Source organism: Musca domestica, unplaced genomic scaffold (assembly GCF_030504385.1).
Source record: "Musca domestica strain aabys unplaced genomic scaffold, Musca_domestica.polishedcontigs.V.1.1 21, whole genome shotgun sequence".
Taxonomy (NCBI): domain Eukaryota; kingdom Metazoa; phylum Arthropoda; class Insecta; order Diptera; family Muscidae; genus Musca; species Musca domestica.
This window is the reverse complement of record NW_026712258.1, coordinates 12525297-12538718: the sequence shown is the minus strand read 5'-3', so window position 1 is coordinate 12538718 and position 13422 is coordinate 12525297. Positions and strand designations below refer to the sequence as shown.

The 13422-nt window shown below is 34.3% G+C and overlaps 2 protein-coding genes across 2 annotated transcripts; both read right to left on the bottom strand.

Moving 5' to 3' along the window:
* Positions 1-1130: 1130 nt before the first annotated feature.
* On the bottom strand, positions 1131-1903 carry LOC101888078 (protein archease-like). Its single transcript, XM_005185156.4, has 3 exons — positions 1749-1903; positions 1653-1677; positions 1131-1581 (listed from the first exon to the last, which is right to left on the bottom strand). The coding sequence occupies exons 1-3, from the start codon at positions 1801-1803 to the stop codon at positions 1191-1193; spliced, it is 471 nt and encodes a 156-aa protein (XP_005185213.1). The 5' UTR covers positions 1804-1903; the 3' UTR covers positions 1131-1190.
* Positions 1904-4062: 2159 nt separating this feature from the next.
* Positions 4063-13005, bottom strand: LOC101889419 (uncharacterized). Its single transcript, XM_020037335.2, has 4 exons — positions 12928-13005; positions 4987-5292; positions 4629-4923; positions 4063-4555 (listed from the first exon to the last, which is right to left on the bottom strand). Exons 2-4 carry the CDS (start codon positions 5213-5215, stop codon positions 4279-4281), a joined length of 801 nt encoding a protein of 266 aa, XP_019892894.2. The 5' UTR covers positions 5216-5292; positions 12928-13005; the 3' UTR covers positions 4063-4278.
* Positions 13006-13422: the final 417 nt, after the last annotated feature.

The window sequence follows — 13422 nt, the reverse complement described above, 5'->3', positions numbered from 1 at the left end:
GCCTATGACAGTTCGTGCTAGGCTCAAAATGCACAATTTGTCAAAACATTATTCATCGTACTACACTTGCGGACTTTCAAGGTTTTACATATTATTCAAGTTTTCCTTTTCCCGAAAGAATAATAGGAACATGATTACCTTTTACGCCAAAAAGTCTTCAAGCTTACCGAGGAGGTTATTTAGAAACAAACAGTGACATCAAAATCAAATTTCAAAATTATCCCCTACACCCAATACCAAATTTAGTACTTTTCGCACAACTATAGTACACATTTCCAAACCCACCTCCAAATCGAAACCCTCAGATAAATATTCAATTTCAAAATTTTATTCCTATACCTTCAACCAAATTTGGTACCATTTAGAACAATTGTAGAACAATTTAGTCCAGTTCGCACACTTAGTACACATCCATTGATGACTCTCATTCCAATTCTATTCGATATCATTCCGTTTGTCCAATACAAAGTATTCAATTGTTAGTGCTTTTTCATAAGGTACCTTCCCCATATAGGGTCAACATATTGAACTTAAGCGGACGTAGTCTATGGAAATACATCTTTCGGCAAAACCGACAAACACAGCACAAACTAAACTAAGATGCGCCTTTTATGCACTTCAGTGCACTTAAGTAGAGACTGAATAAGAACAAGTTAAAAAGCAATAAGTTCGGCCGGGCCGAACTTTGAATACCCTCCACCATTTAGAATGATTTTGGAATTTTTCAAAAAATAAAATCCGTTAAAAATTCTGGTAAAATCTTTAAAATACCGAATATAGCAGTTGTATTGGGTTCTATACGACGTGGACCCACATAGGCATTGTTTGTCATAAGCCATTACCATATTCAAATTCGAAACTTGAAATAAACGGTAAATAATGTAGCTAAAATCACAGGCTGTAGCATCCATTACGAACTTCAAATACGACATCTCAAACAATTTCGGTGAGTATTGTACCTAAAATCGTCAAAATACCGAATACAGGGCGGTACTGATATATGGTGCGTATACTTTTTGTGTGGTTGTTCGTCTTTATTTTATTACAAAAATATATTTTATTTAGAAAAATATTGTAAAACTTATATTTGCAAAATATCAAGTATTTTTAAAAGAACACACATTTTCAAATCCGATTAATTTTACTATATTACAATCATGGATTACAATAAATATAATCAAACAGTGAACTTAAATATCTATAATTACAAATACTTCATAATTATTCTTTTCAGGCTCTTGTATAACTTGCATGGCAGAGTAGGTGATTGCTTTAACTTCTGTGCCTTGGGGATGTTTATCCAAATCGAATGGTTCTCCATAGCATTTGCATTCGATTTCAAAGTTTTCTAAATCGAATTTGGTTATCTCCAAACGTCTACAAATCAGGAAAGGTTCGGCTGAGAACAAGAACAACAATTCATCAAGGAAATGGAAAAGCAGTCCTTCGACATCATCACCTTTGGCTTCGATTTGGTAGCAGGTTTCCACAGAAACATAATCCAATTCAGTCATGTAGCCAAACATGGCCATGCCGCATTGTTCAAATGCCTCTTGCAGAGTTTCTCCCCAGGCATGGAGTCTAGAATGGGAAAAGATAGAAATATAAGTATTGTAGCAAAACTTTGTGATGAAATTGTCTTGCTAACTTACTGTACATCGGCAGTGTGATCCAAATCTGGATATGAAATAGAATATTGAAATGATGAAATTCAAGGGAGTTCCATTTGTGTGTCATCATGTACTTACATTCGTATTTGATGTCGGGTAGACGGAAATCTTCTTTACTGAATTCAACTTCCATTTTCTGTTATGTATCCTTATTGTTATATCTAAAAAATTTAATAAATTAAACAAAAATCAGTGCTTGTACCCACTGAGCGTCAGCAAAGAATTTTTGAGAAATGTGTCATCCACTTGTTTACATTTTTGTGCATGCTTTCATGTGTCAAACTATGAACAGCTGTTGCCCGGCTACCAACATATGTTTGAAGATTTGCTTCAAATTTGTAATAGATTAACCATTTGAATGGATGACAGAATTCCGTTGCGAAATGTTTGAATAAAATTTTGACAGATCTGTAAATGAGTGAATTCTTTTATTTGGTTAATATGGAGAGTTATCTTTTTATGAATTTGTATTTGAATTGTTGAGCGGAGTACAAAAAAGAGACCCATGCTGCTGATTGGTCTCCACACTCAAGACCTTAATTACATCGAACATGTTTTATAAAACGGACTATTTAGCTTTTCAATCCTTTTGATTACACTTTAAACAAATGACAATTTGTCGTAAACCGCGTAATTTAGGCGTCAGCGTAAAGCAGAATTTAGTTATAAAGTAGAAAACATGAAGAATTGAGCCAGGTCATAGAAAAGGGATCAGAAGCCAAAGTCTCTCGTTCGAAGTCGTAACAATTTCGATCGAAATCAGTCTGAAGTTATATTAGGCAAGTTTTCCTGTGATTTTATTTTTATTAAAAAAATTCCTAAAAATAACTGTCTTGTATAAGAGGCAAGTTCAAAAAAGAACGATGAAAAGTGCCGCCAGCAAACTCGCCAAGTATAAAACAGGACTTATTTTACAATGACAAAACTAAAAAAAAACTGGTAGAAATGGCTATAATTAAGTCCAATTTGTTTTCAACCAAAATTGCAATTAATATTAATCTTAACGTATATTGATATTTTTAATCCTTTTCCACTTTAATCCCCTTGATAAAGATTTATTTGACATATATGCAATTTAAATCCACTGGGTTTACCAAGTCCGGTAATCTGTAAAATTAGCATCAAAAGAGCATACAGAAATTGGTTTCGATCGACAGTTTTTCGATATGGAACCAATCAAAAATATATAATGTCTTGATCAGCATAAAACTCCAATTTGAATTAGCTATGCCTTAATTGTGTCAAGACGATTTGTAATTGGAAAGTAAAATTTGGCATAGAACTTTTTTTTTTATCTGCAGCCATGACAAGTTCGAAGATGGATAATCCATAATATCGCATAGCCCCCATATATCTAATATTTTGGTAATATAATCCATAATTTTGAACGGAATTGTTTGAAATTTGGAACTTGAAGTTCAGAATTGTACTTGAATTATCTTTTCAGCACAAAAGTCCGCATTATCGTATACTGATACCTTGCTCTATTTAATGGAATCGTCTGGATTTTGATAGTTGTTGGAAAATTGTATGTATGGGCCCACATTTTTTATATCCCCCATATAGAGGTACCTTCCGATGTTTAAAATGTTGATGTTTTATAATTATATTCAAATTTTTATACCCTCAGTTATATGGCAAGAGAGGGTGTATACCATTTAATACGGCCAAAACGTGTCTCATCGAAATAACGGTTTGTCTCTTTAGACCAAATTTGTTTCTACCGACGTCTGTCTGTCCGGCTGGTGCGCACGATAACTCTCGAAGGGATTATCCGATTTAGTCCAAACTTAATACATTGGAATATTACTATCAAACTTAGAACGAGTTCGGAGATGGAAAATATCGGTCCACTCCATCACGTACCTCCCCCACAAAAGGTCGAAACACATTTTACTGCTAGGAGAAAGGAAGAAAGAGAAAGGATAATCTAATTTTGCTCCAACTTCGCAAATCCTAACATTTACATCAGTGCTAGGTCAGGTGCGAAAATGGGCAATATTGGTCCACACTATCGCGTACCTCCCCCCACAAAAGTCAAAATTTTGAATAATTATAACTTATATAAAATGTGATGTAAAAGTCAGTTTGTTTTCAAATTCCTCATATTACAATACTTTTATTAACCCAGGGCTTGGTATGAAGATGGAATATATCGGTCCACTCCTTTTGGTGCCTCCCCAATAAGGTGTCAAAATTTCGATAATCCTTGTAGCTCATAAAACGCGAAATAAAAAACTGATTTCATTCAGACTTGGTACATCTCAATATTTTCATCAACACAAGATTCCTTCTGGTACCTCCCCCACACAGGGTTCAAAATTTTGAAAAACAAAAAAAAAAGAGAAAAAGGCTCCCTTAATTTTTAATTTAGTTTATTTCGTCTTTTGATTGAGTATTATTAGAAAAAAGTATAAGCATACATTCGTAAGACTATTTAACAAAAAATCACCATCTCTCACATAAAATACAAACAACAAAAAACATAAATTATGCTAATAATAACAAACTAAAAGTAACAGTCGTTTCTTTTGAAATAGGCAACAATAGTGACTTGAACAAGAAAAAATCCTGTCTTTACGAAACAAAATATAAATAACAAATACGATTAACTAATGAACTGATGTAAGGGAAAATATCGAAATGATTCGTTGAAGATATCCGTAAATGCTGTGCTAACCAATTCATTGATAATTGGCTTAATGAAGGGTAAACCCAAGGGCCAAGCACTGTTTATGACTCCATCAGATACGTTGTCAAGGCGAGCACGACCCGGCGCCAAAACATCACCAACATGCATTCGCATGCCACCAATGCGATCCACCTCGACATGGATTTTCAATAGCGTACCAGGAGCTCCCAGGCGTCGGACACTTGTTGTTTGACTAGAAAGAGAGAAGGAAGACCAAATTTATGATTAAATAATAAAATTTTGAAAGATTACTTAATTTAACTTACCTGTAATCATATAATGTCATATTCCAAAATCCACTTCTCTTAATGAGTGTACCAAACACTTTGGCCGAAAACTCATACCATCCATTCAAACTTTTCTCCGGAAAATATTGCGAATAGATAATGCGATTTTGTTCAAAGTCCGAATGGAATTTGGTAACTTCCGATTGGGTCCAACCATATTCGGAGACATTGCGTAAAATTAACTTGAAACCCAATCCATTTTGATCTCCCCTCCGTAGTTCTACAAATGAGGCATGATGTGGATCGAATGGTTTCACATTGTATTCGGGAATGCCTGAAAGAAAAGCAAAACAGCATTAGATCATAGAAATAAAACAGAATCCCTTAGAGTGCTTACCTGTCGGAAAATACGCTCTCAAATCGTTGAATACATCTTTCATACAGAAATCATAATCATCGCTCTGTAAATGACATTTGCCTAAGAGTCGTGACATCTCTTCCCGTATCGAGGGTTGTTCAATGGCATTTGTGCTGCCTATGGTGATGCCACAAAATGCGATTAATGCTGTAACGTAGGCCAAGGCCATTGTTGTCGATTTGTGATGGCTGTTTTTGGAGATTGTCATTGTCGTTAATGACTGACTATTCTTTGTGTTCGCCTTTGTTATCTTATACCCTGCCCTTTTCCGTTTCCTTGAAGTAGCTATGAAGTAAAATGAAAAGATTTATAAGTACGCGAGTTTAATTCATGATTGGCAAGTAGTGAACAATTATATGAGGTCTACTGCTTCCTGTGTGTAGCGGAATGTAGTATTAATTAAAAGATGTTAAATGTTGGATATGATGTTGATTCTGAAGATTTATTCGTAAGCTTTGTTGGTTATATAGTTATTTTATTTATACACGCAGATCAATATCTGTAACATTTATACGAAACCGGTATTAGCGAGTTCTAGAAATACTAGTCAAAGTCCATTTTGAACTTATTCCATTTCCAAGTTACATTTCTATATATAAAGGAGTAGACGAGGGTCAGTCTTAGTGTAGGAGACAAGAATGGGGTTTTGGAAATTGGTACAAAATGATACGAAAAGTACTAAAATGCACTAAAAAATTAAATACTCTATATTGGACATACAGAATGAACTAGAAAACATGGAATACCTATAAAAATATTGGTGTATGTAAAATTTGAAGGAAATCGAAGATTTATATCCACTTTTATCAGATCTCTGGTTAATCAGTTTTCTGGTTAAGAGAAATATTTAGATATAGCAAGTTGTAAGGAATCACTGTCTGTTTTCTCAAGTTATGACAGATAAAAGTATTGAAAATTATGACTATTTGTGGATTAGATACCAGAAGTCCGTCGCAGATATATATCATCTTCAAATCAGATCATGCGTTAACAAAAATATTTGTGTGTAATTTGAGGAGTACAGGATGCTTATTTCGGATTTTATTATTGTTTTGGTAATTTAAAACTTTCACACTATGTGGGGGAGGTACCAGTAGGAATGGTCCGATCTCTACCATCTTTATAACAGATCTTGTGATGTTAAGAATATTAAGATGTTTCAAGTCTGCATTGAATCGGATGTTATATCCGTGTTTTATTAGCTTCATGAATATTCAAAATTTTGACCCTTGTGTTAATAAAAATATTGTGATGTGTGTAATTTGAAGAGAATCGGATGCTATTTTGACCCTTGTGGGGGAGATCCAGAAGAAAATTAATCTGTATGATTTGGAGGCAATCGCACTCCCACACCACACGTTATAAAGATCATAATAATTCGAAATTTTTACCCTTTGTGGGGGAGGTACTTGATGGAGTAAACCGATATTGTCTATTTTCGCATATGACACTGCATTTCTGTGCAGTAAACAGAAGGAGTGGACCGATATTGTCCACCTCCGAACTCGATCTAAGTTTGATAATGATATTACGATGTACCGAGTTTGGATCAAATCGGATACTCCCTTCGAGGGTTATCGTGGACGGATGGACGGAAATCGCTAGATCGACTCCAAATGTCCTCAAATGGATTTTGTCCAAAGAGACCTAGTCCTAGTTCAATGAGGGTATAATTATGAGAATCTAGGTAGTTTGTAAAATGCGTACTATGTGTGCAAACAGTACTAAATGGATACATTTGGAAGAGTTTGGTTTAGTGCTTGAATTCTGAAATCCGGTGTTACGGCAGCTGTTCATGCGTAGCCTGGACATATGGAAGTTGTTTCGAAAATGTATACTATAATTGTAAGAAAAGTACTAAATGGTACTAATTTCGGTATTGAGTACAGGGATATTGATAAAATTGTGAAATTTTATATTTAGATTATTGATGGCATCTGTGTTTATGATTTGGCGGTGGTTTGGTTTGGTTTATTTGTACGAAAATTACTATATGATATTAAATTTGGTATTGGGTCAAGGGATAGTGGTGGAATCCCGAAATTTGATATTGAGGTCTCTATTGGTATCTGAGATTAAATTATGGAAGTAATTTTGGAAGTGTGAATTAAATTTAACGAAAAGTACTTAATGGTACTAAATTTGATTTTGATTGAAGCGATAGGGCTGGATTCCTCAATTTTGCTACTCAAATCTATATTGGTATCTGAAATTGAGATATGGTGGTGGCTTCGGAAATGTGTATAATAATTGTACGAGAAGTACAAAATAGTTCCAAATTTGCTATTGGCTAAAGGAATAGATTTGAAATTTGATATAGAGGTTATTGTTGGCGTCTGTGGTAAAGAAATGGTCTTGGCTTTGGAAATGCGTACTATGATTGTTCGAAAAAAACTAAATGATACTAAATTTGTTCTTGGCCAAAAGGATGGCTGGAATTCTTAAATTTAATACTGAGTTCTCTCTTGGTACCTGGAAGTTGTTTTGGAAATATGTACTAAAATTGTTGGAAAATTACTAAGTTGTACTAATTTTGGTATTGGATAAAGGAAAATACTAAATGGTACTAATTTTGGACCACTTCTGGGGTCTAGGATAAAGCAATGTAGATTTTTTTTAGATATGCCTGCTAAATTTTACCAAATTTGTACTAAGCCAAGGGATAGGACTGAAGTTCTAAAATTTGATGTTTAGGTCACTGTTGTTTTATAGGGTTTTCATATGGAGACTTTGAAATGAAGTTCTAAAATTTGATGTTTAAGTCACTTTTGTTTTATAGGGTTTTCATATGGAGACTTTGAAATAGTTTTGAACAGAAAAATTGAATGTGGGGTCCATTTTACAATGGTTTTACTAATATCATCCTCGATAAACTACAAAATGAAAGACTTTGAAGACTTTTCGGTCTAAAAAGGAAAAATTTTCATATTATTCTTTCCGAAAAAGGGAAAACTTTAATAATATAAAAAATCTTGAAAGTCCGAAAATTTAGTACGATATATGAAGTTTTGATTAAAAGTGTTTGTCAAACTGAACAAATTTTGCCTTTTAAGTACTAAAAAGTCCTAACACTAACTGTTGGAATGAATCTAAAATTTTAAGGTGGACTTTTCTCTGACGACGTTGCGGACACTTGATCGTTATTATTATATAACGACTGATTTTAAAAAGCTATAGGATTTCATTTTTGAAGATTATGCAAATATCGACCGCAACTGTGCCTCCAATTGTCCATACGCTTAGTCCAATTTTGGCATACTCTTTCCAACATTTAGGCCGACATCTCAAGAATTATGCCTTCCAAAGCGTCAATTGAAGCGGACTCTTCTGAATTGACATGAGCTATAACATAGCTTAACAAAAAATTATCCAAAAGACGTTAAATCGACCTTTCGAACGTAAAAAAAATGTTCATAGAACTACCTTTCAATAAGTGGCAGAAACCGCGTTTCATGCAAGTCAAGCTCAAAACAAAATTGGATATAATCAAATCGTATCGCTCACTATTTACAGTTACATTTCTATTCACACCATTTATGAAGAAATACAGTCCAATGATGCCACTAGCCCATAAACCGCACCAACTCTGACTTTTTTAGACATTTAGAAATTGATAGCTTTATGATACATTGGTACTTCTGTCTGATCTCGACAATTCAGCTTATTTACGCACCATTGAGCCAAAATTAGCCTTGTGGTTAAACATTTTTCTTTTCTTGAACTTGCTTAACAGAGTACTCATTGGGAGTGTTGTTCGCTTATAAGACGATTCATGATTAAATTACAGACCAAATTGAAGCTGTTTAGCAGTGAAACAAAACATGTTTAAACCAGCGTTGCCAAACAGATAATAGCTAAAAAATTACCCTTTACATGATCAAACGGAAATGCATAGCTCACCTCAGAAAGTGTTTCCCGCTTCTTTATGTTGCAAACAAAGGTAGATAGATGATGAATGAAAATATTTTTTTTGTTCCTCCAAGTTCATCTAACGTTTGCCCCTCTGTCATTCGGAAAAGTCTATAAAATTGTCTCTTAATTAATTTTTTTGGAAACATCGTTGAGCTTTTGATATTTATCATCAAATATGTGAAGAAGATTATTTTGCTTATTAATTTAGACGCTGATGAGAGCATTCAAATTCAAGGTCATTTACGGCTCAGTTATATTTAACACATAACAATTACATTTTTTTGTTGATTCTCTAGTTTGTCTTTTTATTTGCAAAAGAAAAAAAGACTTAAGACACAAGCACTTATGGGTTTACCTCCACCAAAAAAATAAACAGAGCAGTAGTAGCAGTACTACAAGGCTATCAAGACACAATTACAAAACTATATTTATTGACGTTTGTTTTGGTGGATTTGTTTTTGGAGGTATTTTTTTGGGAGGCAAACTTGTTTTTGTATTTACAATTCAGTTCCCTAAATAAACATAAGAAGAGAAATAATTTTACATGCACTATTGAAGCATTACAATAACCTGTTGATGCTGTTCAATACAAAGGGATATAGCTCAATAATTATGTATACCTTCAGCCATATGGCTAGAGAGGGTATATATATCAATTGATACGGCCAAAACGTGTCACATTGAAATAACGAACATAGGGTCTTAGGTCTCTTTGGACCAAATCCGTCTCAGGGCATATGGAGCCGATCTAGTGATTTCCGTCCGTCTGTCTATCTGTCTGGATGGTGGCGCGCACGACAACTCTCGAAGGGAGTATCCGATTTGATCCAAACTTGGTACATCGTAATATAATTGTCAAACCTAGACCGAGTTCGGAGATGGGCAATATCTCCCATCTGGTACCTCCCACACAAAATGTCAACAGCTTCAAAGAAAATAATTTAATGCACAAAAACAGAAACGATAATCTGATTTTGTTCCAACTTTGCAAATCCTAATATTAGCATCTGTCAGGTGCGAAAATTATTATTGTCCAACTTAATTAAGTACCTTTACATTTTGAATAAATATTACTCTCATAAAATGTGATATAAGTGTCGAATTATTTCCAAATTACACATATCACAATATTTTTATTAATCCAAAGTCTGGTGTAAAATTGGGATATATCGGCCCACTCCTTTTGGTGCTTCCCACACAAAGGGTCAACAATTTTGAATATTTATAAAGCCCACAAAACACGAAATTAACATCCGATTCCATTCAGACTTGGTACATCTCAATATTTCCATAAACAAAAGATTTGTTATAAAGATGGTAGAGATCGGACCATTCGGACCTCAGGCAAAGGGTAAAAGTTTTGAATAACTAAAACTAATATAAAATCCGAAATAAGCATCTGGTTCTCTTCTAATTACACACATCACAATATTTTTGTTAACCCAAGGTCAGGTGTGAAATTGGGGTATATCGGTCTACTACGACAAAATTTAGAATATTCACGAAGCTCATAAACACAAAATTAATATCCGATTTCATTTAGACTTGACACATCTCAGTATATCCATAAACACAAGATCTGTTATAAAGATGGTCGAGATCGGACAATTCCTTCTGGCACCTCTCCCACAAAGGGTCAAAGTTTTGAATAGACAAAACGCTCATAAGATCCGAAATAAGCATCCGGTCCTCTTCAAATTATACACATCACAATATTTTTATTAACTTAAAGTCTGGTGTGAAGATGAAATATATCGGTACACTTCTTCTAGTACCTCCCCCACAAAGGGTAAATGTTTTGAATAAACAAAACTAATATAAAATCCGAAATAAGCATCCGGTTCTCTTCAAATTACACACATCACAATTTTTGTACTAACCCAAGATCTGCTGTGAAGATGGGATATATTGGTTTACTTATTCTGGTACCTCCCTCGCGAAGGGTCAAAATGTTGAGTATCCATGATTAAGATCCGATTCCATTCAGACTTGGTACACTTCAATATTTCCTTCAACACAAGTTCTGTTAAAACAAGTAAAAAAGTATCGGTATATATATATAAGAAAATCTAACATTTATATCCAATTTATAGGAAATCATAAAATCCATATTCATCTCAGGATTCTGGATGAGAGACATATATTTAGATATAGCAAGTTGTAAAGAATCGCTGAGTTGTTTTACAATTTATGACAGATAAAAGTATTTAAAAATTTTGTCACTTTGTGGGTGAGGTACCGGAAAGGGTTCTACCATCTTTATAACAGACATTGTGTTGATGGAAATATTGAGATGTACCATGTCTGTAATGGAATCGGATGTTGATTTCACGAGACCTAGAACTGACGCAAATATTAGAATTTGCAAAATTAGAGCAAAATTAGATTATTGCTTCATTTCTGGGCAGAAAATATTTTTTTGCAAATTTCGACCATTTGTGGCGGAGGTACCCGAAGGTGTGTACCGATTTTGCCCATCTTAACACCAGACCTTGGGTTAATATAAATATTGGGATGTGCGAAATTTGAAGAGTATCGGACTCTTACATCACATTTTATGAGAGTTGTAATTATTCACATTTTTGACCATTTGTGGGGGAGGTACTTGAGTGGGCCGATATTGCACTGGCGCAAATATTAGGATATGCAAAGTTGGAGCAAAATCGGATTATATATTATATTTTTTGAAAATTTCGAACTTTTGTGGGGGAGGTACCAGAAGGAGTGGACCGATATTGCTCATCTCCGAACTCGATCTAAGTTTGACAAAAATTTTACGTTGTACCAATTTTGGATCATCAAATACTTCCTATGAGAGTTATCGTACGCCCCAGCCAGACAGACAGACGGACGGACGGACATCGCTAGATCGACTCCAAATGTTTTGAAACGGATTTGGTCCAAAGAGACCTAGGGTCTATAACCGTTATTTCGGCTAGGCACGTTTTGACCGTATCAAATTGTATATATCCTCTGTAGCCTGAGGCTGAGGGTGTAAAAATGGTAGAGATCGGACAATTTCTTCTCCCCCACATAGGGTTCAAGATTTTTGAAAAACCAAACGCTCGAAGAAGGCGAAATAAGCATTCAAATCTCTTCAAATTTCGCACATCCAAACATTTTTGCTAACACAAGATCTGTTGTGAAGAACCCCTTTTGGTACCTCACTCACAAAGGGTCACTATTTTCAATACTTGTATTTGTCATAACTTGCGAAACATATTGGCAATTCTTTACTACTTGCTGTATCTAAATATTTCTCTTAACCAGAAACCTGAGATGAATATGGAATTAATGATTTCCCGTAAATTCGATATAAATGTTCGAATTTTCTTTTCTTGCCCATATCAATATTTTTTATGTGTTAGATGAAGCATGAAAATGAAATACTTCGGTCGACTGTATCTGGTACCTCAAACACATTTTAACATTTTCTAAAAATTATCACATGTCTCATAAAAGGCGATGGAAGTAATCAGTATAGTCCAAACCTGACACATTGTTATATTTATATTATATTTATTTAGGTCCGATACAAAATGAACAATATTGGCCCATTCCTTCCAAACCTGACACAAAAACCACTTGTTAGTAATAACATTTAAATATTATTAACTACTTTAGGTAATTTTATTGCTTTCAAAATCCCAAGACAAGGCACACTCTATTTACTCAGCTATATTCCAGTGTATCTTTTTTTCTTTTTGACTCCAAAACAATGTTAAATTGCACTCGAACTTAGGAAATAACGCACACGCAAGCTGCATTTAACACATCTTACGAAATGGCGCAAGACAATAATTTTGCACAAAATTTTACACAATTACTTAAATAATTGCAAAATAGTTTTTATTTATTTATATCTCTGCTTCACTGTTAACTTTTAAATTATAAATTATGCATTGCATTTAATGCTGAAATTGTTTGATTATTTTTCTTATTAGATATTCTTTCCATTTTTTAGGCTCTTCACCAATATTTGTATAGGTAATTTACAAATTTATTTACATCGAATTGATTGGGATTTCTGCACCGAACCGACAATTGAACTACTCGCTTTGAAGTCTTGGCAAAAACTACACCACCGTGCGGTGGCTAAGTTGAGCCAATGGGCTCCTGTTGTGTACTCAAAACCAATAACAATGCAAATGTAAACAAAACTTGTACAACAACTCTGGTAAACTTTATTTAGCAACAGCTGGAAAAATCTCCACTCCCCACAGCAGCGATGGTTATGGTTATTAAACGGCTGTATGTGGTTATGTACTAAATTTGGTAATTGTGGTTGTAAATCCGTAATGTTAACATTTTTCAAAATGTTATACCCTACACCTGCACAGTGTATGAATGAATTTGATACCACTTTGATGCCAAAAAGTTTCTCTGTGCCAAAATAAACCGCAAGGAAGGGACGAAAATCGGGAAAAACCGACTTTGTGATACTCTACACCAGCCTATTCCACCTAGCATTACCCTCAGGTTCACATGTTCACACATGTTCTG